General features: G+C 43.4%; 1 protein-coding gene across 4 annotated transcripts in view; it reads left to right on the plus strand.

The window, feature by feature from the left end:
* Positions 1-7374: 7374 nt before the first annotated feature.
* kat6a (lysine acetyltransferase 6A) overlaps positions 7375-26345 on the plus strand; it is a 29418-nt gene continuing 10447 nt past the window's right edge. For 2 of the 4 annotated variants that reach the window (XM_020706186.2, XM_020706189.2), the window contains exons 1-5: positions 7378-7610; positions 8969-10316; positions 23244-23352; positions 23836-23951; positions 25505-25586. In XM_020706186.2, coding sequence (XP_020561845.1) covers positions 9603-10316; positions 23244-23352; positions 23836-23951; positions 25505-25586 — 1021 coding nt within the window. In that variant the 5' untranslated portion in view covers positions 7378-7610; positions 8969-9602. Of the gene's footprint in view, positions 7611-7915; positions 8329-8968; positions 10317-23243; positions 23353-23835; positions 23952-25504; positions 25587-26345 lie in introns of those variants that run through there. The other 2 variants (XM_020706188.2, XM_020706187.2) reach the window with 2 other exon arrangements.

Raw genomic sequence — 26345 nt, forward strand, 5'->3', positions numbered from 1 at the left:
GATCGACTGGTAAATTGAGAGCTTTGCTTTCTGGCTCAGCTCTCTCTTCATAACAACGGAGCGGTACAGGGACCGTACAGCGGGGGACGCTGCTCCAATCGCTGCTGCTGTCGATCCCACGCTGCTATGTTCCCTCACTCGTGAACAAGACCCCAAGATATTTAAACTCCTCCACCCGAGGCAGGAGCACTCCACCCACCCTAAGGGGACATGCTATCTCAGACTTAGCGGTGCTGACCCTCATCCCAGCTACTTCATACTTGGCTGCAAACTGCCCTAATGCATGCTGAAGGTGCTGGCTTGATGAAGCCAACAGGACAACATCATCTGCAAAGAGCACAGAAAAAATACCCCCCCCTCAGCCCCCTGGCTGCACCTATTTCTAGCCGGAGTCCAACATGCACCAGGAACAGGTCTGACTTACTACCGGCTATGCGAGTAAGGCTCCCCGGACCCCTGACTCCTAGAGCATCCTCCACAGGACACTACAGGGGACGCGATCGAATGCTTTCTCCAAATCCACAAAACGCATATGGTGTGAATGAGCAAACTCCCACGAACCCTCCAGGTCCTGGATCTGAGGTTTGCCTATCTTCATCTCCAGGAATAGACTTTCCCAGGGAGGCTGAAGAGTGTGATTCCCCGGAAGTTAGAACACACCCTCCGTTCCCCCTTCTTGAAAAGGGGAACCACCACCCCCATCTGCCAGTCCAGTGATACAGTTCCCAACTGGCACGCAGTGCTGCAGAGACTTGTCAACCATGACACTCCCACAGCATCTAGAGACTTGAGGTACTCAGGGAGGACTTCATCCACTCCCGGTGTCTGGTCCCCAAGGAGCTCATGAACTACTTCTGCGACTTCAGCTTGGGTGATGGACAGCCTCTGCTTCCTCCAGAAAAGGTGTGTCAGCAGGATCGAGGAGATCCTCAAACTTTTCCTTCCACCGCCCGACAATATCTCCAGTTGAAGTCAGCAGCTCCCCACCTGCTCCGAAAATGGTGCCTGCAGAAAACTGCTTTCCCCTCCTGAGGCGCCGGATGGTATTTTTTGCTCATTTTTAAATCTTTATGGTGAGAATAACTCATTTATTGTTGATCAGTTTTCTAAAAATAACTACTCTCTGTATTGAAAGAATGCAACATTTGTTGATAATTAATTCTTTAGAATACAGTTCCATGTTAAAAATGTGTGGATCAAATTTGAGACAGGAATTCTTTTTTCCTGAATACTTATGGCAATGTTTTTGCCTCTAAAACTAACATCATTGTGAGCAAAATTTTGATTTTACTTTCAATGCTTTGATGTTGGGTTAATGACACAGCGTGTGTGCATGGGTGAATGGGTCTGTGACTGTAAAGCGCTTAAGGCCTTCAAAAGAAGGAAGAAGCGCTACACAAGTATACGCCATTTACAGACTGCAAACGCCACATGACCCATTTGTGGCCTAAAGGTCATCAGATTGTCTGGATATGTGGTACTAAGGGGGACAGCGGTCCCCCTGGAAAAAGCGCCCCCCCCCCCCATTGCCCCCAATTTTAGAGTAAATATTTGCATCATAATTGACAAAAAATAAAGTCACCAACACAAGCTTCTTTAAGCATTGCAAAAATAAAAATAACTAGTAATTATTAATTACGAATTAACATTAAATTAAAGTTGTCATGGTTTGGGTTTCTTTTGTCTTGGTTTTTGATTCATTTCTTGTTCTGTCATGTTTGGTTCTGTTTCCTGTTTTATTTTGTAAGGTGTTCTGTTTGGTCATGTTCCTGAGTTTTACTTCCTGGTCCCTATCTGTCCTGATCTTGTTCACCTGTGTCTTGTCTGCCCTGCCTGTATTTAATTCTCGTCTCTCCCTTCCTCTTGTGCTGGTCCATTAACGTCTTCATGCCTCTTCGTCCCAGACCGTCTTTTCCATGTTTCATGCCACGCCACAGTGAGTTTTGTTTTGTTTTGTGATCCTGCTCTGCAGCGCCTTTTGCTTTGCATTAAACCCCCTTGCCCTTGAACCGTGTGCCTCCGCCTTTGCATTTGGGTCCTTACCTGCTCTCGAGTCCCCCTCACCGTGACAAAAGTAGCATTAAATAAATACAAGCTTTTCTCCTTTTCCGCCCTTCCAAAGTGGTCTGACCCCCATAGAAAATATTTCAGCTCCGCCACTGCATCAGACGGCTATTTAAAACTGCTGTCTAAATAATCACTTCATCATGTGGTTATTTGAAGCTCTACTACAATCCCTGCCATTCATACTACCACCACCATGCTTGCACATTAATTTGTTGCTTAACGACATGGTTTAAAGCAGGACTTAACACAAATCTTCCAATAATTTTATCTAATTTCTGGCTTTTATCATTGAATTTGAATTTCTTATAGAGTTTAATTTTTTGGTCACTTTTATTGTTTTTAGTACATGTTGATTTAACCCTTGTGCTATCTTAGAAGACCCCACCCTTACATTGACGTGTTCTCCCTACCATGACAAAGGTGGATGAAGGTGAAGAAGATTTCATGTAATCCATGGACACCAGTGAAGATCACAAATCATTGAAGAAAAAAGGTTCAGCGCACTGTCTAGTGGGTCTAGATGACCCAACTCCCAATGTCAAAGTGCCTAGGATAGTACAAGGGATAAAAGGAACATTGTTTCTTAAAAAACATGTAATTGAAAAACAAAACAAAACATGACTGTATCCATGCCATTCACTAGGCTAAAATATATTATGAGAAATGTTAATATTTAATATACAGATAATACACAGAATTTTACTGAGTTTTTACTATCCTAAGAGCCAGAAAAAACAGAACATGAATTTACTTTAAAAAGTTAAGTGATTATTTGAAAAACATCTTTATTCTGTTTGAGTTACAATTTATTTAGTGTTAAAGTAAAAAAGGAAATAATTTATATTCAAAAATGATTTAAAATAAAACTTCCCTCATAGTTTCCCCCTAAAAATGTCTAATTTTGTCTCTCCCAGGATCTCTTCTTTTTTGGGGGGGCTGGGGGGGTGGGGGGGTGAGGATAAAGAACCAAGGTTTTCCTGAGAATCTGCTGGGATGTTTTTTTTTTCCTGTCTTTGTGCAGTTTCCCTGCATATGCATTTCACAGCTGGAGATTCACTACTGGAGGAACACTCACAGCTGGAAGTATTTTAGAGTGGCATGTGGTTTAATCGCAGGTGACACAGAACACGATGCAAAGGATACAGTATGCTAATCTACATTTTATTAACAGCACCATTAGAATATCAGATCAGGCTCCCTGATAATGAGCTGATACTGATATTTGCCCAAGTTAAAAAAAACAACAAGTAAAGAGTTAGAAGAGGCGCCATTAATCATCCCACTGAGCTTTGCCTGCAAGTACTCATTCCTTTAATGCACACTTTAAACTGTTTGAACTGGAGTGGTAAAAGGAGAACATCTCCTTACACAAAACCATCAGTAAAGCCACTTCTGCTTCAATTTTAAGTATTTTCATTATTTTCTAAGCAGAATTATATCTCACTTTTAGGTCTAAGTTAAAGTAATTTAACTTTTTTATTCAACAATAAAGTTGCATAAAAGTGTAATAAATGCACTTTTATACATGCAGATAACAGAAGCCTAAATAAATATAATTCAGATTTATTCAGTTAGGTAAAATTTATCTACCTCATTTTATTGTTACAAAAAAATCAGTAAAAATGAAAAACATGTGCCAAGTTTTTGGAAAATCTAAAAGGTGAGTAATTTCCCTGAAGGTTTTGCCCCAAGGTTATGAGATTAAGACCCTTGACTCATCTGTAAGCAGCAGCAAGGTCTCAGAAAATCAACGTTCCTTCCAGTCTGGTTAGTGCATGTCTGCTGTGGTATGAAGCTGGGTATCTGTGTACCCTGCATCATTTATTCATGGTCAGGGATGAAATTTGTGCTGCAAGCTTCTCCTGAGTATTGTCCATCTGTTAGCTGGTGCACTGTACACACTGATGTAATGTGAGTCCTCAGGAGGCGCACTAATAGCTGTTCATGTGTTACAGTTTCACACTCTTTATGCTTGTAATAACACCTGTGTTAATTAGAATGAGAGCCTTGTTGTTGGAAGGAGATTTATCTGTCCCCGAAGAAGATAAACAGTGCGTAAAGCTTGACCCCAGCAGGTTTATTTGATCGCCTCCATGCTGAGAGTGGCTCACCCTCTTACTAGACACCTCTAACACGGGAAAACATCATGTCTAATTGCTCCCTAAAAGACACTGTAATCCATCTCTAAGGGCTGCTGTACACATAATTTTACACAAAACCGTGGATAATTTAATTAGCACAAAGGGAGGGCTTTGGCATTACACTGCAACAAATTTGGATCTGTTAAAATATGTTTTTTTTTCTTTCAGATACAAGGATGAGCTGATGTTTTTCCATAACTCTACACTAGATTGATTACAGGGGAGCATCTGTGGCTTTTGTCGTGATGTATCATGTTGAGCAGTGTGCAATGACTCAAATTGTGCCTAACTTGTCACAGAAAATAACATTAAATCAAATTTGCGCACCATTCTTTTTCATCAAACTGGTTATATTTGTCAGAAAGTTTAAGGTACTGCTAGAATGTCATACAAAAACACACAATTTTTGTTTTTATCCTGACAGAAATTATTCTGCATTGATGTGAGCAGCTAATATTCTTGTGCGGATTGACTACAAATAGTTTAGTTTGGGATGTCCAAAGTCCGGCTCGTGGGCCAAATCCGGCCCTTTGTTAAAATCTTCACCGGCCCACAGGCTCCTGTCACATAATCAATATTATGCAGCATCCAGCACTTTCTAAGAACTGTGTCTTATACCTGTGGCAACACTATCTTGTGACCATTTTGTGATACTTTTTAGCTCATTCCTAAAATGTCAACTGTAAATAATAAAAAACAGAAAGTTGACGTGAGACCCCCCACTTTCAGGACAAGTGGAAATTGGATTAGTTCTTTAGTGACAGAAAATATCTGTGCCTGATATCAAGAGGCACTATAAGACGAGACATACTAACTACGCAAAGCTAACTGGAAAAGACTGGTGCACTGTCTTTAAATATGAAATCCACAGTAATTTTGTTAATAATGTATTCAGCCGTTTTTCTGTTCTACGTTAAAAAATTAAAGCATGCTATTGCAATAAAATTTCCATCAACATCCCACTCCAGTGGTCTTTTGCTTATGATTATACCTTTTTTAGACAAAAATATAAAAAACTGTTGTTTTCTAGGACATAGCTTCTGTAGAGCGACAGTAGTTCATCAGAAATTCGCCACTGAGTTGTGGGCGGGACTGCTGGTGTGTGGTAAGTCCATCCTCATTTCCCATCATCCCTTTGTTTACACTTTATCCTGCTAGCTTACAGCCCCTCACACCCCCATGGTAACATTAAATGATAAAAACAACAAAAACAGTGAGCAATTTTGGAGCTATTCGGCTATACAGTTTTTAGCCAGATATCAGGTCGGATGAGGATAACAAAGACATACAAGAATCTATTGGTCTGCAAGTAGACGCATCAGAATGGAGCAGAGCAGGGAGCTTGTGGCTTGCCGTAGTAGGTCCTACATCACACCCACAGGCTTTTTTCAACCACATTTTTGTGTCTGCTCCTGATTCACAGCGATCTGAATAAAGAAATACTCATAAAATGACATTTTAAGATGGATTTTCTTTGAATATGCCCTCTATCATGAGAAAAATTCCACAAGAACATGTTAAAAACGCCAAAAACACGATTTCTATCTGTATTTTAATAGTTCATTTGCATCTATTAAAATTCTTTAAAGAATGGCCCCCACAAATATTAACCTCACTAAATCTGGGCCTCTGTAAAAAGTTTGGACACCCCTGGTTTAGATCATTTTTGTTTCTGTATCTCTGGACAAGTCTTGATTCTTTTTTTCTTTTTTCTTTTTTTAACTTGTTCTGTCCAACAGCTGAGCAAACAGATTAGAGCTGAAGGCTTTTTGTGTTGGACAGGTTTTACTATCACAAAAAGAGGTTATATAGCTTCAAGAAACTAGAGTGTAGATTTGTATAAACCCCTTTTTGTCGTATTATTTTTTATTTATTTGTTACATTTAGTGTGTGTGGGGAGGGAGAGGGGAAGAATGTGAGGGGAGGGTGGAAGAGAGTAAAAGGAAGAAAGGTGAAAAGGTGGGGGATACAAGCACTGATTTGACTAAGTTATTAATTTAAGCTGTAACAATTATACCAGATCTGCTGGAAAGACGAATGTTACATCAAAGGTGAAAATCTGACACTAAGATGAGCGAAAAAAATCTGTCCATCAATACACTGTAGGTAAGGAGGAGGGATGAAGCAGACAGGGAGTGTGGCAGTGTGCACGTGCACGTGGGGGTGGAGATACATGCATGCTGCCGACGTGAACCGTGTGTTCATAAAGGGAGCCAGAACCTACCCAGCCAGACCAGCCAGACCAGGAGAGGGGAGGAGAGCCCCCCAGGCCAGAAGCCCCCCCAGCATCCGGACCCAGGCAGCCCGGGAGGGGAGGAGGAGGGGACCGCCCACCCCACCAGCCAGGCACAGAGAGGGCCCCCCTACAGGGGCCCCCCCAATGCCCAGAGGCACAAGCGAACCCAGTGTCCGGCCCCCAGGCCACAAGACAGGAGCGCTTAGCCGTACCAGGCGGCAGCCATGGGGGCCACCGGGCGCCGGACACCGAGACAAAGGCCAGGGACGAAGCCAGGGCCCCCGGAACCCATGAGCCAGCCACCACCCGACCGGCGCCCCGTCCCCGCAAGCCAGCCCAGGCACGCGACCTTAGCAACCCAGGGATCGCCACGCACCCACAGCCACAGCCACCCCCCTAAAACCCTGCGCACTACAACCCCCCCCCCCCCCCTAATATCTGACCCCCCCTCCCCAACCCTCTCAGTGCCCTCCCCTCTCTGTGATGGGGAGGGAAAGCCCCAGTCAAGTCTTGATTCTGACAGTCATGTAATTAACATACATGCCACATCTGAGGTTGAATTCCTGCGTTCATTTTTTTTTAAGAAACATACATCCTGTGGGTACAGCAGACTGCAGTGTGAGATGTGCCTCATTTTGATCTTTAAATACCCTCTAACGTTAAGGCACGCTCAATGACTTTGATTTTTTTCTCTATGACTTCTGGGTAAAATGTAGACGCTCCCTTGACTGTGTGGCTGTGGACCAGCAAAGAATGCACGAACACCTATCGTTTAAAAAAAAAAAAATTTCTTCCTCCAACACCATCTGTCCTTTTCTTCCATTTCATGTGCTCAAGCAAAAATCCACACCCCTCTCATAGCAACAGCACGCCGCCGCCGCCCCCGCGCCTTGCAGTGGATTTTTTTTCCTTCTCCTTCCTCCCCCTGAATCTGCGCCTCGCACTTTGCAGACGGTCCCTTTGGCCCTGCCTGGCGGTTCGCTGGTCCCCCCCTCCCCCATCAGCCGTGCTCCTGTTTCACTCAAAGATGGCGTCGGCTCTAGAGCCACTGGTCTCTGGCTGCATTTTTAGCCTTGTTGTTGTCTCCACTTCGCACGCTCCGGGCACCTTTTTGGCGGCGGCTTGACACGTCTTACTGGCAAGGAGCATCAGAAATCGGCTTGGAGGTAAGCGGAGTGTTTTTTTTCTTCTATGAACGCTTTGGCCGAGCTTCCCTCGGAAACAAGAACCGGACCAGCACAGGTTTTCTGGGAAGCCGCGAGAGGTAGCGGGAGAGAGGGGTAACAGAGGGATGGTGGTCGCAGAGGTGGGTGGGTTGTGGGGGGAGATTTGGAGGAGCGGGGGGTGTTGAAGACGAGGCCTAACTGCTCCACTCTGGCGGCCTTGTCTCCACCGCAGCACAGGCTATAGCGACAGACTGGAGGGAGGTTGGTGGAGGGAGGAAGTCAGCGAGGCGGGGACCGCTTGCAGGGATTTTGTCTTGGCGGTCTTGGCGGACTGAGGTTCCTTGCGCGTGCTTTAAAAGCCAAAAACTGGGCCGCGGAATAGAGACAGTTTTGCAAGAATCCGCCACTTTACTCTCCTCAATTTTGCACTTGCCCGTTAGCCAAGAGATGGCCGTCTGCAAGTTGCATTGTGCCTCTCAGAAGGCCTCGTTCTCTCCGCTAAGTGTCTGAATGACATTCGGGATCGGGCTGTTCGCAGCCGGGCGCTGGTTCACTCAGTCGGGTAGAGAGACAGGGGGGGACCGATGAGGTCTTTTTGTGGCGGTGGGCTGCCTAGCCTCTCGCGCTGTTTACGTTTGGTAAGGTTGGGAACAGGATCCGCACATTAGCTCGTGGGCTAACTCGAGACCCACAGCTTTATAAACAACTACATTTCGCGGTAAGTTTGATCGTCAGAGACTTCACCCGGAATTAAAATGGTACAAAAAAACGCAGCGGAGGGATACTACGACGGAGGCTGTTCTTTAATGTCAGATTTTCTTTTCTTCCTAGCTAGCTTGTCAGCTAATGTTTGCTAACAGAATGTGCCTGAATACTTCATGTTTACATTCAGCAGCCCAGCTGAGCAGGTTGTCAGCCTGGCAGAGTACAGTTTTTAGGAAGATGCTGTTTGATTTGTTTTACTTTACAATTGTCAACATGGGAAAATAGCTGTTTCTGATGTTATTTAATGAATAATTTTATTCAAGCTGTGCTGAAATTAGATTCTGTGAGTGATGATTGTGTTAAAAATAAATACAGGTTTTAGATGAGTGTTTGATCTTGCTTTGTTTGCATGCGTATACAGCATGACGTTGCATGAGAACTAAAGCATGTCTTTGTTTACGTGTGTTCAGGGATTTCCTTGTTACAGTGCAGTTTTAAAGCCACACACTCTTGCAGGTTGTGATGGTTCTATTTAATATTATTTTCTGTACAACATTTGGGTTCATGCTTATTTTTTTAGTGTGTACACTTTCTGCGAACTATGTTTGTATTGTTTTAATTTACTTATTTATTGTGCTTTTTTCTTCTTGCAGGTTGCGTCGCTGCTGAAGTGCAGGAAACGAGAAGGTCTTTGGTCCGTCTGCTTCCTGGACTGACAGATCTGTTTTGTTCCTGCTGACAGTTCCACTGTGCTGATATTTTTTAAAAGGGGAGCACAAAAGAATAGTAGGTGTATATAGGAGAATCCACCTGGAAGGTTTTATTTTTCTCGATCTTTGTCACTGAAACACGAATTTCATGTTCTGAAGACGAGGTTTATCCTTTCTACACCACTCTGAGACTCTATTAGCCAGTGGCCAGAGCTGAGTTTGAGGTATTTTTGTGCGTGTAGTCATCTTCAAACAAAAAGTACAAGGAAAGTGGACGTCGCCTGCACTGCTCCAACTTTTCACCGGGCCTTTTTGCCTGGCTGGGAGTTTAGTGGGTGGAGGGTTGACGGAGGGGGCTTGTGCTATGATCAGCTGCTCCTTTCCGTGCTGCTCACACTCGGCTTCTGAGGGACTCTCAGTACGACCCCAGGACAAGGGATAGTAAGCAGGTAGAGGGCTCGCAGGAGGACGCGGCGGCGCTGCGGCGCAGGCCCAGGTGTTTCCTTGGCTTCTAGTTCCCATCGTTTTTGTGTGCAGGAAGGCCTTTAGGCCTGCTGCACCCACCAAGACTGCAGCCATGGTGAAACTGGCAAACCCAGTGTACACCCAATGGATCTTGGAGGCCATCAAAAAGGTGAAGAAGCAAAAGCAGCGTCCATCAGAGGAGCGGATCTGCAATGCGGTCTCCATGTCCCACGGTTTGGACCGTAAAACCGTCCTAGAGCAACTGGAGCTCAGCGTCAAGGACGGGACCATTCTTAAGGTCACCAACAAGGGACTGAACTCCTACAAAGACCCGGATAATCCCGGACGCCTGGTTCTGCCAAAGCCTAAAGGTGGAGGCAGCTCTGGAGGAGGGAGTGCTGCGGCATCGTCAGCGGCGGCACCAGCAGCAGCGGCAGGAGGAGGAGGTGGTGGTGTCGGCAGCAGCTCCAGCAGCGGTGCATCTCATTCGGGGAAGAAGCCGGGTCTGGACTGGAACAAGCTTATCAAACGGGCGCTGGAAGGACTTCACGAGCCTGGCGGATCCAGCCTGAAGAACATGGAGCGGTTCCTCAAGTGTCAGGCGGATGTAGCGGCCTACCTGTCGGGTAGCGGGTCCATGGGGCCCGGCCTCTTCCATCAGCAGCTGAGGGTCGCCCTGAAGAGGGCTGTGGCCCACGGACGCGTGGCCAAGCAGGGGCCGCTGTTCCAGCTGATCAGCCGCAGCGGTTCCCTGGACGACGGCACCGGGACGGTTTCTTTGGAATCATTGCCACCTGTCCGCTTGCTGCCACACGAGAAAGACAAGGTAATGTGTTTTTTTCCTCTGTTTCCAAAAACACACCTACTGTCAACACACATGCTTGTCTGTGCTTGAGTTTTTTGTTCAAAGAAAGTTTCTTTTTTTTTTTTTTTTTATCGTGATCATAGCAAGACTAAACATGGCTGACCATAACAGACTTTACTACCTGTGCCACAACCCTGATGTGCAGATTTCCCATCAGCCTTTGGATACACCTTGAAGAGAAAGAGATATTAAATGCTGGTTTTGAAAGTAGTTTTTGTGAAGTTGCTATCTTTTCTGTCCCACAAGACTTTGTTTCACTCCATTGTGAAGACTTTAGCTCATATTTCCACATTTTTAAAATAAAAAGAGGGTAGATGATGGTGATAGGATGTAGATGGACGGCTGTTGATCCAGTTCTCCACAGTTTAGTTCGGGTGAGCGTGTCGCATGGCTTCTGTCGCCCTGCGGGGCGTGCGTGTCAGGAGTTATCAACAGAGAGGAGGAAAGGAAGGAAAGAAGTGAGGGAAAGGGACGCGTTGGGGTTAGAGCGGGGTCTCTGCTGAAGAAAGAGGGCCGCATGACTCCTCCGTGATGTTCGGCGAGAAAGTAGGAGAGGGCCAGTGCAGGGGAGAACCACCAGGGAGAGCAGACATCCAGACGACAGACGAGATGGGGAACACGCCCACTCCTGTAACCTGATCAGAGAGAGCAGCCGTCTGCTAACCCCTGGTTGTAAGGTTCAGAGGCGTGTTCTCACACACACACAGAGGAAGAACCCCACGTAAACAAAGATCCTAACTCCAGCACTTCGGATTCAGAAGCGCTCCTTAAAGACTCACACCAATGAATATTGTGCTTTTGGTGTTTTTAACATGTTCTTGTGGCATTTTATTCAGAATAAAGGACATGTATATTAAAAAATATATATGAAGTTTGAAATTGTATTTGAGTATTTCTTTATTCAAATCGTTGTGAATCGGGAGCAGAGGACAAATGCAGTTGGAAAAGACTTGTGGGTGTGATGTGGAACCTACAACAGCAAGCCACAATCACCCTGCTCTGCTCCATTCTGATACATCTGCGTGTTGACGAATAGATCCATGCACGTCCTTGTTTTCCTCATCTGAGTTGGTGTCTGGCTTAAAACTGTTTTTGTTGTGTTGGAGGGTTGTAAGATAGCAGGAGAGCGTGTAAACGAAGGGATTATGGGAAGTGGGACTGGATTTCTGTGAAATACTGCCGCTCTGCAGAAACCGAATTTTTGATTCTGGCTAAAAGCAGCATAATCATAAAGAAAAGACGACCGGGAACACTTTGAAAATGGATCAAAAGGTGATCGACGTGGGACTCTTAAAAACTTGTAGAAGTCGTTAACAAAACCAGCACAGAAATGCTTGTTTGTTTAACAGCTGACAATAACAGACATGCTTGAATAGTTTTTCCGGTCTACTGAATAACAGCTTGATCTCTACACTTGAACTTGTGGTTCAAGTTCAGAGTTAAGAAATTGTAAAGTTTTCAAGCTTCTCCAAAGCTGCTGCACCCACACTTTGTATATCTGCCATTACTGAATAAAACTGATGGCTGATGCCTTAAATGGCCTTTTTGATTGGAACATCTAATTTCTGAAAACTGCTAAAACCTTACTTACAACTACCCTTATGAGTGTGTAGACATGGGTTCTCTGTTGATGAAAAATAGGCTCAGTTAGCCAGTAGAGTGAAAATATTCATGCCCATTTTTTTCCACAGGCTTGCTGCAGGCTACAGGTTGTAGCAAACATTTAACACGCAAAGACAAATCAGAGTAAAGTAGGTGAGACGCAGCAGGCACGTCATATGGCCATTCATTTTTTTTTCTCAAGCAACCCCAAATCCTGCACACTACGCAGGAAACCCTTTAGTGCTGTTCAAGTGCTCCGGACTGTTAGAAATTAAGCATAGGAGCATAGTTTTTGTGTGCATCCTACAGGTAACCTGCCCCCCCCCCCGTGCATGCGGTCAGTAAGCGTCCAGTACAGCTTACTGATAACTATAATGTGGCGTAAGGACCTGTATGACGGCATCACATGTACATGTGTGTGACTTATATTAGCCTTACAAATACTCCACGATACACTTGTCACACACACAACAATCGTACTTTCCATTTCCATGATGTCACTTAAGGTGGCTGTACAAGCCTCAAGGAAACCGCAGGACACACCTGCGTTCCCTGTTAAGATGGGTTCCTTCCTCTCTGACGCTGCAGGCACCGATAACCCAAAGACCCGCAGCCCCCGGACGAGTTAACCTCCCGTCCGGATGTAAGGCTTAAGTGAGAACCAGCAGATCCAGCGTAGAAGACAGGAGTGGTTTTTGTCTCTTCCTCTGGGGGGGGGGGGATTAAAACCACACACCTATCCCAGTTTTGATGCCCACTGTTTACGAACTAAAAATCAGGAAGTGCAGTGTGGGCTGAGTTTATGAATGGAACCCCCCCCCCCCCCCCCCATGTGGCTGAAAGTCCACATGTGAAGGTTCGACCTGCAGGAGCGCAGCAAGTCTGTCCTAAAACAGTTTGTTTGTGTTGCTGCAGCCGATGGGAGGGGCTACTCGCTGGTTGTAAAACTGTGAGGGGGGTGTAGCTGTAGGGATCAAGAACATGACAATCATTCACTCTGTGCAGTCAAACACATTATGTAATGCTTTTATTGCGCCTGCTGATGTCACGGCGGTTTTGCTTTTGGTTAGTGTTTGAGGGCTGCAGGTGGAGGTGGTGGTGTGACACACAGAGGTCCTCCGTAGCCATGACGGGGCTTCCATAAGTGCTGGGGAAGCTGCAGGTCACATGGCGTCTGCTTGACTTAGTGACCTGCTTGGCTGCAGATGGTCCAACCTTTTAATCTGGAGATCAACCTACTTTTTTTTTTTTTTTTTTGCTTATCTACTAATTGCCGTACTTAAAGCAAAAATATCTTGGGTCATTTTATGTCTATAATGTATAGTAATGCATTGTATCACTTCCTTTAAAATGTGAATAAAAATGATTGCAAGGTGGTGCAAATTTGATGGCAAAGGTGCCAGATGTCAAAGAAATACGTTTGTCTAATATTGAACACTTCCAGATGTATTTTGATGTTTCGTAGCTTTTGGCTCAGTGATGCTTGACGTTTCCGCGGCCAAAAAGATGCTAAAATATTTGACTCTTTTTCTTGGAGTCCTTGGATGTCTTTGTGCAGAAGGAGTCCTGCTGCAGCAGTGTTGCAGCTGTCGTGCCCTTGGTGTGTGTGTGTCACTTTGAGTCGGTGCGAGGGGCTCACGCATCACAACTGCGCACAAAAGGCCCTCAATAGGAATTGCGTAATCTCCCGGCCCTGTTTTCTGGCTTTCCACTGACGCATCGTTGCTTTCCTTCCCTGCGTTATCGCTCCCGATTTCCCTGGGAAAGGCGGGTGTGAGTTGAGGTGAAGGGGTCGAGGAAAACCAAAACAAATGGCCGAGCAGTAGCCGTTGCCCCATTTGCAGGGAGATTTGTGTGCTTGGCGAGCTGATGGTCGCATCAGGACGCAGGGATTCCAGACTATTTCTGTCTCCCCCTCTCCCCCTAAAAGGGTGCCACTGCTAGGTCACAAAGGGGGAGGTGAATGGGGGAGAGAAGTCAACCAGGGGTCACAGATATATAGAAGCCAAACCTCATTGCTTCCCTGATCGCCTGTGAGCGGTATGAAGCTGTGGTCATTAGGTTGGATGGGCTAAACATAGAGCTTCTTTTAGTGTGTATGTGTGCGCGGGTGCAGAGTTGTGGGTTCGTGTGTGTATGTGATGCTCATCCAATCATAATAGGTAAAAGCAATCTCCCTGCCCGCCAGTTGCCCTCTCTCCAACAGCTGGAGCGGGGTGAAACAGAGTTCTCCACGTAGTGGGGTGGTGTCACTGCGAGGACGTGTGAAAATGGACCTGTCTTTTTCTGGTTTTACTCCTACGGTTTCCACACATGATCATATAGTTTCCCTCAAAATCATCCTGTTAAGCTCACAACAGTTTTATCTAAAGTTTGGATTTTGGAGCTTCCCTTTCCGTCTCCTAGATGTAGTTGTTCCCCTTGGCCATGGTTTAGGCCCCCTTTTAATGGATACAGAATCATTGTTCTGAAAGAAGTTCTGAATGCCACGAACGCCGGAAAAAAAGTTCAAAAATATAGAATTTATGGTGTTTTTCCCCTCATTATGAGTGAAAAAAAATGTGCCAATAGAATAAGGATTTGTTTTGATAAGTTGTGATGTCCTTTTAAGACAAAATTAAATCTTAGAATTATTGTTTAAAAAAGACTTAAGTCTTTTAAAGTAGACATATTTGTACATTTTCCCCCCCATATTGTATTTTAGCAGCTCAAATAACCCAACTATCCTCATATAGCCTGTAATCATCTTAAAAGTACACATTTAAGATGAATTTTTTTTCAAAAAATGATAAGTAAATGTTAGTTTACTTTCAAATTGTCTGTGCGGCTGTTTATAAATGCATTTATGCTGTTGGGAGTCGAGCTTGTTTCTTAAAATAAGACCACTCTACATTCATTAATAAAAGTAAAAAAGTAATGTTTCATTAGAGAGAGAGGGAAAGACAAAAAAACAGAAACCTCTGTCTTTTTAAGATCAAATGAGATTTTTTGGGTTAAAACGAGTCGTTTTACGTTACTGAAAAGTTACAAGGAAGTTATTTTAGTCTTCAGTCAAATATAATAAGAAATTCAAACTAGAAACGGATCAAAAATGCTTTGTGAGATTTTGTGTTTTTGCTGTTTAGCGTCAATCTCCCTGTAGTGCGAGTACCTGTGCGAGTACCTGTGTGATGACCACCGGGGCGAAATTCGCCCCGGTGTGAACAGGCCTTTAGATTCCCATTTGTACCTTTTTTTTTTCTTCAAACAAAAATGTTACTATGTGTCTTTAACCCTTTAAAATGTCGCCAGTGACACTTAAATAACATACATTTTGTGACCTACTGATTCTGACGCAGAAAAAAAGCAGCTTTTATCTCGGCTTTGCACCATTATGCAACACATTGCTAACAAAGTGTTGCATATCATCACACGTAGGGATGGGTGACATATTACATGTGGGGGGACCGTTCTGTGTGGAGTTTGCATGTTCTCCTCGTGCATGCGTGGGTTCTCTCCGGCTTCCTCCCACCGTCCAAAAACATGCTTCATAGGTTAATTGGTTCCTCTAAATTGTCCCTAGGTGTGAATGTGAGTGTGTGATTGTGGTGCGTCAGACTGGCGACCTGTCCTGGATGTCCCATGCCTTTGCCCACAAGGGGCCGTGACCCCGAAAGCGACAAAACAGTTTAGAAGATGCTTGCCCCCCCTAATTTTTTATTTAATTAATTACTTTATTTATTTTTACTGTGCATTGTGTTCAGCATCCTGATTGGTTGTTGACCACTGACCACATTGACATAAATCCTCGTTGCACTCAGATCTTTGTTGTTTTTCTATAATCCTGGATTTATTTGTCTATGAAGGTTTGAGCTTTGAGAGTTTAAATGAAAGATAAGTGTGAAAATATTCATGTCTGTCTGAGAAAAGTGTCTAAAAACATGTATAAATATTGTAAAAAAACAAAGACGACTCATTTGCGGATTTCATCTATCGCTGGTTATTTTTATACTAACTTCCACAGTAAATGAGGGACTACTGGTTTGCAGAGCATAAAACCCCAAAGCTATGGAAGAATTTGCTCATGTATGTTCGTGTGCTTTTGTATGGTTTCAGATCATTGTAGAACAGTTTGAAGCTGTTTCTGAATCAGTGCAGAGTTCATTCCAGGTCAAGTTTTTATAGTCCTGGAGGTTTAGTTGTCATATTCTGAATAATCTCTGCCTTGTGATTCTTTGACACTGAGTGACATAAAGAGACATTTCTGAGTCTATTTTTCGATGAGCGCTCTTACCTTCATATGACCAGCCAGTGCTTTTGCAGCTAACCTCAGCAGAAAATGTGTCGAACAGCTGTGGCAGTGATGGCTGCAGCCTGGCCCACTGCAGCTCCTTTGATGCTCTGATTCATCTTTAGCTCCCTGCTTAACTTTTTTTTCTCCTTCTCCCTAACAGAGAAAAATGTCAGCTCAGAGAGAATCACTCAGGAGTAAAGTCCTACAGAGTGCTTCATAATTCAACCCATTAGCTGGCAGGTTTAACTACAAGAAATTCCGGATTTGGGATGTGTTCTCCGCAGTTTCACCCGTCCACCCATGCCACACAAACAATGAGGTGTGTCTGCAGCTACGAGTGTTGTGGATCATGTTTCAGTGAACAAGTGTTTCATCTGCCCGCTTGCCATGCATGGCCTAGATCTGTTCAGCTTGTGTTGGAGGTGCGCTGCACCAAGATCCACAGATTGAGGAGCAGTGGACTCCTGTTGTTTAGGGAGACGAGGAGAAAAGCAGTGATGCTCCTTTTTTTCTTGTTGTTGTTCTGTTCTTTTCATTGCCCTTTCCCTTCTATCCTCTCGTCCTTGTTTTCTCCCGTTTTTCCGTATCTCCTCCATGTCCGAGAACTGGGATAAAGCTAAAGATGAATGAAGAATTCTTTTACCTTTAAAATGCAAACGGGAACAAAACTACCGTAGGTCATCCAGATTTGACCCCGTTACCTGATGGATTAGACTGCACATATTTAAACATATCCGTTTATTCACTACACGCAAGCCTGAATGTGTAGGAAGTTTATGTTTTATTAATTAGAAACCATAAAATACACATTGATGGATAAAGTTGCTTAACTGGCAGTTTGGGCGTGTGTACAAAGAAAAGCTGTTACTTCCTCGGCAGGTTTATTTGCTGTTCAGATCCTGCGTTAACGTCTCCAATTCTGGACAAATAATTGCCAGCGGTTGCCGTAAAGTGTTTCTAATGACTGGGCTGTGAGTTTTGTTGGCAAAACCTGCGCTTGTTCGCAGCAACGTTGTGTTGTTTTTAGCTGCTGGCACGAAGGCACGCCTGTCGAGACCTTAAGACCTGGCAAGGTATTTCCTGGGTGCTTCTGTGGTGAGGCGTCAGTCCTGCAACCTGTAGAAGAGGCTGGGAGGCGTGAGCTCCCAGGAGGAGCGTCAGGACTGTGTGGTGCCGCTCCAACAGCCCCGTCACAGGAGGAGGAGGAGGAGGATTAGCCTCTCATTTCTGAAGTGTCTGCAGGGGTTTCGTTTACAGTGGCAGCTTGTGATGGAAGCCCCACACTCGGGTTGTTGGACACTCACAGGCTCGACCTCGTCTGGCTGCTAAGGGGTTGCTTTCTCTTTCTGTGAATTTGTTATTCTTTTTTTTTTAAATAAGACACTTGCTGGGCCTCCAATGTTGTCTTCCTTCTTTATTTACATTTTTTAATCTTACACCCATCTCTTATTTCACCATTTCCCCTTTTTTCATCTTAAATGTCTTTCTGTGGTTTTTGTGTCGTGGTGTTCTCCTTTTTTTGGAGGCTGATGGGAAGTTGGGGCCCTTTGCAAACAGCCTCTGAGTCTGAAGGAAATGAAGCTAATAAATCAAGGCCACGTCCCGGTCGTCTCCTCGCCAGGACAAGCTGCCAACCTGGCTCTCCGCGCCGGCGTGCCTTCACACCGCGGTGCCGCCGCGAGCCAGATCAAGTCACTGTTTTTGCTTCTCTGTAACAGCTGAAAGCATGTAAGGGATTAAGAAATGTAGGTAATAAATATCTGACATTTACTGCTGAGTAATTCTGCTTATTATGAATCAAGTCTGGCTTTGAAGCTTCTAGGATTACTATCGGTTATTTAAGTTGATCATATGAATATTGTTTTTAAAGTGCTGTTTCAAACGATCATATTATAAAAAAAAGCGTGAATAATCCGCACAGGTTAGTTTCACGCGTCACAAACCGAAGCGACAGAAGCGGTGGAATGTGTGCAGAGCTCTGAGCTTAGATGGCGGCGTCGAATAAATTAGAGAAACCCGCTGAACCGAAGACCAAAGCCGTCAGAAGTTTTTGTGTGGAACTCCTTTAAGAAATGCAGAAATGAAATGAAAAGAAAAAAAAAAAGAAAATCTACCCGGAGAGAAGCACAGCAGACGTCAGGCTGAGAATGGCGTGGGAGGCGTGGAGGGCATTTAACCCCCAGCGAGGCAGTTTCATGAACACACAAGGAGGCGGTACAGGAAACCAAAACGCTGTTTAGACCAACAGAAGGATGAGTAAAAACAGTAATTTATTGATCACAACAGAAAAATGTTTGAAAGAAATATTTCATATGAACCCCAACGCTTTGGATGGAAAACATGATGTTGTTTGTTTGTCTCTGCTGTGCTGGAAGAGCCTTTCATGTTGTTCTGGTTTAAAGACCCGCTCCAACTGTGTTCTGGGTGTTTATAACATGTTCTTGTGGCCTTTTTGTCATGGTGGACACATATAAAGAATATTGAGCTTAAAATTGCTTTTCTGAGTATTTCTTGATTTGAATAAAACAAAATGCTGTTGGAAAAAGTTTGTAGTTGTGACAAATAACCTACAACGGCAAGTCCCAAGCTCCCTGCTCCGCTTCATTCTGATGTGGACAACTAGATCCATGTACGGCTTAGTTGTCCTCGTCTGACCTGGATCACAACTGGATAACTCCAATATTTGTTTGCCATTTTTGTTGCACGCTAATGTTAGGTTGGGGTTGTGAGGGGCTGTAAGCCAGCAGGAGAGCACATAAACGAATAGCTCTGTATGGGTGATGGGAAGGGGAGAGCGGGGTCGCTCCAGTCCAACGGTCCCATCCAGAACTTAGAAGGTAAATTTCCAATGAACTACTGCCGCTTTGCAGAAAATACATTGTAGAAAACAGCACAGGTTTTTTGATTTTTGGCTAAAAACGGCATAATTAAAAGACCACTGAGAACAGTTTATTATTATTTTTTTTTACAATTGTTACAAAGATAATCGCATTTGATCTTTAGTAACTGCAAAATCACTTAGAGGCAAAAAGTAAAATATATGTTTGTGTAAATGAGTGGATAGAGGGGTCGCTGAGCTCACTGGATTAAGTGGTCAGTGGTTCAAAACCCAAGAGGAAATAGCACGTCAGACATACGAGTGAAATTTTTTGTTTGCAAAGACATCAGCAGTGTTGAATATAACTGTCAGTCCTCATCAGTACAGCAGTTACGTCCTGGCAGAGGCTCAGCAGTTCAACAACGTTCTGAGAAGCTAAATAAATCGTCATGATTTTCTACCACTTTGATGGAGTTTTTATAAATAAACACACGGTGGGTTTGTCATCAAATTCAACCCTAGGAGTAATCCAGAGTCTCCAAACCACATGAATAACTTTATTTCTATTTGATGATGCTCTGACTGTTTGTCCATTTATTATTTTTTAAAGTGGGGGCTTCAAACTAAGCTAAATGTGGATGTTACTTCTGTTTTTGTTTTACCACCAAGAGTTCTGATCATAAATCGTCGACATTACAATCTTTTTGTGCCTTTACCTGCAAGTTGCAGACCGGCATATTTGTTACAGAAAGTAGCTGGCAACACTTTCAAGCAAAAAGTGTGGGATCTGCCTTTATTCTGTTGAGCAGAAAAAGTCCTCAACCATGTTCCTGGATGCTGCTGTGAATTCAAGGCAGATTTGGTGGCTGAGCCAGGCAGGAGAGGTCAAAGGTTTTGCTAGCGGGGATATTCAGGCCTGAGATGGAGTGAACAGTGGGATGGTGTGAGGCGAGCGGAGATAAACGGGTGGAGGGATGACTGACACACACAGACTTCATGGTGGAGCAGTAGAGCTGCTGATGAGAACTCCAAACGCTGCCTTCAGGTGGACAACGTCAAGAATGACACACAAGTCTCCAGCTTGTATTGTGGCCCTTTGTGTGCCACTACAGAGAAATTGGAATAAACATTTTGTGTGAAGTCTTATTGTGAAAAGATATGGTTTTTAGAATAAAAGCTGGAACTTCCCCCCCCCTTTCTTTCATTTTTATATTAAAGGTTGTGCAAAGCTTCATTATTAGCCAGAATTTAAACATCTTTGTGATGTTTTTGTGTTCACCTGAATGTTTTTTGTGTGATCTGGCTCTAGACGTTATGACGTCAGCATTTGATTTAGCAAAATCTCAATATAGGTTTATTAAAGTTGCACTAAACATTTAGATGTACACATTTATACATGCATTTACAATGGGGAAAAAAAAACAACACAATTTTTCTTTTCAGGTAATTTTTGTGGGTGATTTAAGTTCCAGTGTGTTATTCCAGTATGGCAAAATAATAAACAGTTGTAAAGTTGAGCAGAAAAAATGATGCAAGACAAAATAAATGGTATTTAAAGACCGTGTCACACAGCCACTACGTACATTTTGTGCATATTGCACAAATATGGTGGTCTTACCATGAAATTGTCTGATGTATCATGAATGAACAACGTTAGAACCACAGAAGTACAAATAAACTTCACAAAGAACACTTAAAACAGGAACTGTGCGCGAGTATTGTGCTGTTTATATGCAATTCATTAGTGATTCCTGTGTCAATTACGTCATTTTAATGTTGTATGTGTGTCCGATACAGAAGTCATACATCATGCGTGAAAAGTCTGTTAGATATATGTGGAAAGCCACAAATGTGTGTATGCGTCTTGCAAAAATCCTGCACAATTGCGTAACATTTACGTCATAATTGCATATAAGCTACGTAAAATATACATAAACAGTGAAATTCTCAACCGACCAAAAATTTTGAACACCTAAAAACTGTATTGACATGAAGACCGAAACCCTCGACGAATGACGAACGCCAAAAAACACTGAGGAACTACGTACATCACGCGTGTAGCATGTGCGCAGCGGCCGTGTGGCATGACCTTTAGGTGGAAATTTAAAGCTAAGCTCAAAAATAAGACACCGGCCCATAATATTTGCTCTTATGCTGTTAAGACATAAGACATAAACTTATGTCCTAAACATGCGGTCTGCAATGTCTTTACACTGTAAAGACATTGCAGACCGCATGTTTTTTACACTTTTGCAGCTGTATTTATTTGATATTTAATATTTATTTCTTTATTTAATAAGAATCTCATTTTTGATAATAATTCTTCATAATAATTTTAGTAATATTTTTAATTATTTAATATAAATGTCATTTGTGATGTCCTTTATTGATGTTATATTATATAGATTATTTCTGAATGTCGTGTTGCTGCCACAGATAAATGAAATTTCCCCATTGTGGGATTAATAAAGTCATTTATCTATCCATCTAAATATAAAAGCTTTGAATTCTGGGAGGTTGAGTTTGTCAGGCAAAAATAAATGTCCCGAAGTAACTAAGAGAAGTGGAGTCAGTAGATGGAAGTGGGTTTTTCTTCTGAAGTGTGACGTGACTTCCAAGATGAAACCGTTTTGGTTCTCTGATTTCATTCTGGCCTTTGTGTTACCATGGCAATAGAAATATTTTCCTCTTTGAATTGTTAGTAGCTCTGAATCCAAATGTCAGAAAACCACGATGGAGGTGATGACTGCAGGTTCAGCTCTGTTTACCTTGTGGAAGATCTTTTCCTCCATATTGTTCCTTGTTTGTTGTGTTGTGTTTAGATGTCTGAACTTTCCTGTATTTCAGTGATTAGTCAGAAGACCGGTTCATTATCTGAATGTGAGTGCGGGAATTAGACCAGAGTTTGGAGGGTTTGAAATCTGCACTTCCATCACTCATCAGAACAGAGGTTCTTCCTTTTCCTTGAGCGAGCAGCAGCCAGGATTGTTATTTTTTTTCTGCTGCTCTGTCTTTAAAGTTGACAGTGAGGAAACAGCTGGATGACAGACGGTATAAAAAAGCCCATCACGGAGGCTTTGTAGCTCATCCAATGTCGGTTTGGAAAGAACGAGTCTCCTTCTCTTTAATACTTTTTACTCTGAAAGAGACTTGATCTGAGCCGGAACCTGCAGAAAAACAGAATCTATTCCTACTTTCATCAACAACCTTTAACAAACAAAAACAGCAAATCAAATCCACAGAGGATGTTTGGTCATGTTCTATTTCTAACACTAATATTTTTTAGGGTTACATTAAAAAGTCTCTTTTTTTTCCTATTGCAGAAGTTTATGTTTAGCAGAGAGGTTAAATAATGAAAGAAAAAGCCCCGGTTTTTCAGCTTTGGCTGGTAAAACGCAGGAGGCTGCAGCCGGTTTCCTGCACGCCATCAGACCGCGTGGAAACAAGACTGACACACCAACATAAATCATGGATGCTCCTGCATCACGGCAGCTCCTCATTAACTTTGCTCCTCTGTTCGCGCACAAATGCGCTCCTGTCTGATGTTTGTTTGTAACGCACACAGCCGCAGTCTGTCACTGTGGCAAAACACACACAGCCTCCTTCCTGCTTTGCTTTCATCGACTGTATGAGAACCAGATCGAGCGTGATGTCACCAACAGAAAATGACTTACGGTACGTCCCACAAAATGAAGTCAATTTAGTCGCCATTTTTTCATCATACAGACACCGCCATGTTGGAGCCAGATAACATCAGTAAGAAGTGATTGATCCGAATCCGTCTGAGTCATAATTTCTATGGCGACTACTCTCACCAATCAGGGGTGAGCTTGTTGGAAGGCCACACCCCTATCACTTTGATGTGAGACCACATACTTTTATTGAATTATCTGATTGGCCAGTTTAGAAGTGAAATAACTTGTACTTCTAAGATAATAAAAATGAATAAAATAACTGTAGCAGAGTAGGAATGGTTATTCTGACCAACATGAAGACTGAGTAACAGCTGTTTATTTCTTAGTAGAAGCCTATGGGGTTTTGGCTTCTTGGAGCCAGTGAGTACTTCATGTTTGGAACACCAAGGGGGCGGGGTCACTCAGTCCAGTTCTCATATGCCGTCAATTGCTTGGTGTGTTGTTCTGTAGACTGACTGCTTGGTTTTCCCCTCTCCTCTGTGTGTCCGTCCCTCCATCAGCCCGTGGCGGAGCCCATCCCCATCTGCAGCTTCTGTTTGGGCACCAAGGAGCAGAACCGGGACAAGAAACCGGAGGAGCTCATCTCCTGCGCCGACTGCGGCAACAGCGGTGAGCGAGGAGCTGGATTTCTTCTGAACTTCATTGGGTTGTGACGGTTCCTCTTTACAACACTAAATATGTCATTAATCCATTAATCTTGCAGGGTGGAAGACTCAAGCTTTTATTTAATAAGATATCAAACCCTTTCTTTGTATTCATGCTGAAGCCCTGCTAGTGTAGCAGACTTGTCCCGGACTGGAAGCAGGAGTAGCAGAGAGCTCCTGGCTTTCTGCCGCAGACGAGGTCGTCTTTGTTTGCCACTCCTCCAAACCAGCAAAAGAGCATCTGTGACAGACTGTCATATTTGTTTGTAAAATTTTCCTCACTGCCAGGTTTGATAGACCGAAGGCCCCCTCCTCCCCCTCTTCTTCCTCTACTCCTTCATTTTTAAATGACACAAGTGGGTCAGAGCTGTCTGTCAGCTGCAGCCAGAAGGCAGTGTGCGTCGCTGATGCGCTCCTTTCTCCTTGTGCTGTCTTTCTGCACCTCCAGGCCACCCGTCCTGTCTGAAGTTCTCACCGGAGCTCACGGCGCGAGTCAAGGCTCTGTGGTGGCAGTGCATCGAGTGTAAGACCTGCAGCAGCTGTCAGGATCAAGGAAAGAATGCGGTGAGCGGTGGAAGGAACACGCAGAAGCCCTGATGTCTCTCTCAGGCGTCACATGACGACATCCGTGGTCCTGCTTTTGAGCTTAATTGTCAGCTTCTGCGTGGTTTCACCCATTTAAGCTTCCTTTAGATGAGTCGTTTGAAGAGATCTTTATCTCTGAGACTAACGGCGTGACAGAAAAGCCTCCATTTGACTGTTTTACCGTTTAGAAATATGTGCATATCGTTTGTCATCTTATTTATTGACTTGTTAGCAGTAGAATGTAACCATATTTTCAACCCTATAAAGCACACTTAAAAACAACAGTGCGCCCTTATATATAGATTTCTTTTGGTTGTGCTTATTGATGTCAAAACGATTTTGAGAGGTGCACAGCACTCTGTCAAAATGTCCGTCAGTTTTCTTTTTTTTACGAAATCCAAACACGGTTGGGTTTTATTGTAATACTTATAACATGTCGCGTGTTACAAATATGTTTTCGAGTTACTGTGAACGTAGCTAATAAAGTTTTATGTCAATTATTGACGGTGGGATACTAGGACTTTGACGAGTGTACGAATAAGTCGGCTAATCGCGATCTGCTCTCGAAAATTACACAGTACAAATATTTGTGACATCACTGATTCGTGATCTTTAGAAATATATGTAAAAGTGTATTAAAAACACAAATCGGGATTGATGTATTTATTGCTCTTAAATGTTAAATAATGTTGGATTTTAAGTTTCTGAACCAAAAAAAAAGAAAGCCGAATGCGCAGCGCCACAGTCATCAAAATAAAGTGTCAGTGAAGCTTCTCTTTTTCAAAATAAAACTCTCCTGTGTGTTTATGAAGTTTAAAAAAATGAGACTAAAGTTCAGTTTACTGACATAAGATCTGAAAAACGAATGAGCTTTTTACAGCGGAGTGTTTACATTCTTCTCATTGCGGTTACTCTTCAGCAGCAGTCGCATTTAACTTCATTCCAGTCGATTCTGAAGCGGAGAAAAGCAGCCTCAAGCTGATATGCAAGCACTGCACAGTAGCCATGACATAATCGCCAGGAAGAAAAGCAGCTTTTCAGACCGGCTTTGCGTCGATATGCTATGCTTCGGAACGTAAAGTGTTGCAGAACTTTGAGGATGGAAGACTGTGGAAAAAAATTTCAGGATTTGTTGTTATTTGATCCAAATCAACAAGGATGCTCATGTTACTGCTGAACGTAACCAGAGACCTGCCAAAAAAAAACTTAAGTGACAAACAGCGTTTGTTTGTATCCCAATCTCTGGGTTTTTATCAATTGTGTTGAATCTGATCTCCTGTTCTAGATAAAAGCCTAAGTGATGGTGACTGAATACATATCATTTTAATTTCCAAACGGCCAGTTAAAAGACAAACTAATAAAGCAAATGTACAATCAGACTCAAAAGTAAGAATGGTAGTTTGATCTGTGAATCGAATCGGATCACCGCCCAAGTAACGATCCCCAGCCGTATGCCATAAATAGTGTGAACAGTACAGTCCATCTGAGGAAGTGGGACGCACTAACATGAATGTATTTGTGTGTGTGAGCAGGACAACATGCTCTTCTGCGACTCCTGTGACCGCGGCTTCCACATGGAGTGCTGCGACCCCCCACTCACGCGGATGCCTAAAGGTAAATCATCAGCAAAATCCATTAACAAGACCAAAACACACGTGGTGGGGTATTTCGAAAGGAAGTTTTTGAAATTATGGGATGGCCACAGGACCTACAGCTTTGCAGCTGTTTGGCAGTATTCACATTTTTCTACGAAATGAGGAAAAAAAGTTCTGCTTAAGGGATCTTCACAAAATTTCAGACAGGCGCCGTCAGATCTATTGTTTTGACCTTTGACCTCAGCCAGAGGCTACCATCTTGACTTAACAAAAGATCACCTTTAGTGGCTTTTACAAATTTAAACTCCTCCTAGGGATTTCATTCTCTCGCCTCCTAACTCCTCGAGCATCTTCTGGAAGCTACAGTGAAAACAAATGTTGGTTTCAAAGTTTGTAGATTTTCAACAGCTTTGGAAGGCAAACTCTGAAAAGTGAAAGAATCCCTGGCTATTCAAGCTCAACAATATACAGTATGAACATTTAGGAATGTGGGCGTGGCTAACAAATACTTCCATTGTCAAGGAAATCCAAAAATTAATTTTTAATTACATGTAACCTTTGGGAACCCCAGGCGATCAAAAAAAGATTGTTGCTATGGAAATAAAATCTACAGAAAAGTGGCATTTATTTATTTATTTATTATGAATTTGGCACATGCATCTCTCACCAGGATGGCAAAGGGCGAAGGGGAGATTGAAGGGTGTGCAGCAGCCGTTCAGGCAGTAAGGGCGGGTCAAAATGGGGCGGCAAGGGCCGTTAGCGCCTCGTATAACGCCAC

The sequence above is a fragment of the Oryzias latipes genome, chromosome 9, assembly GCF_002234675.1.
Source record: "Oryzias latipes chromosome 9, ASM223467v1".
Classification (NCBI taxonomy): domain Eukaryota; kingdom Metazoa; phylum Chordata; class Actinopteri; order Beloniformes; family Adrianichthyidae; genus Oryzias; species Oryzias latipes.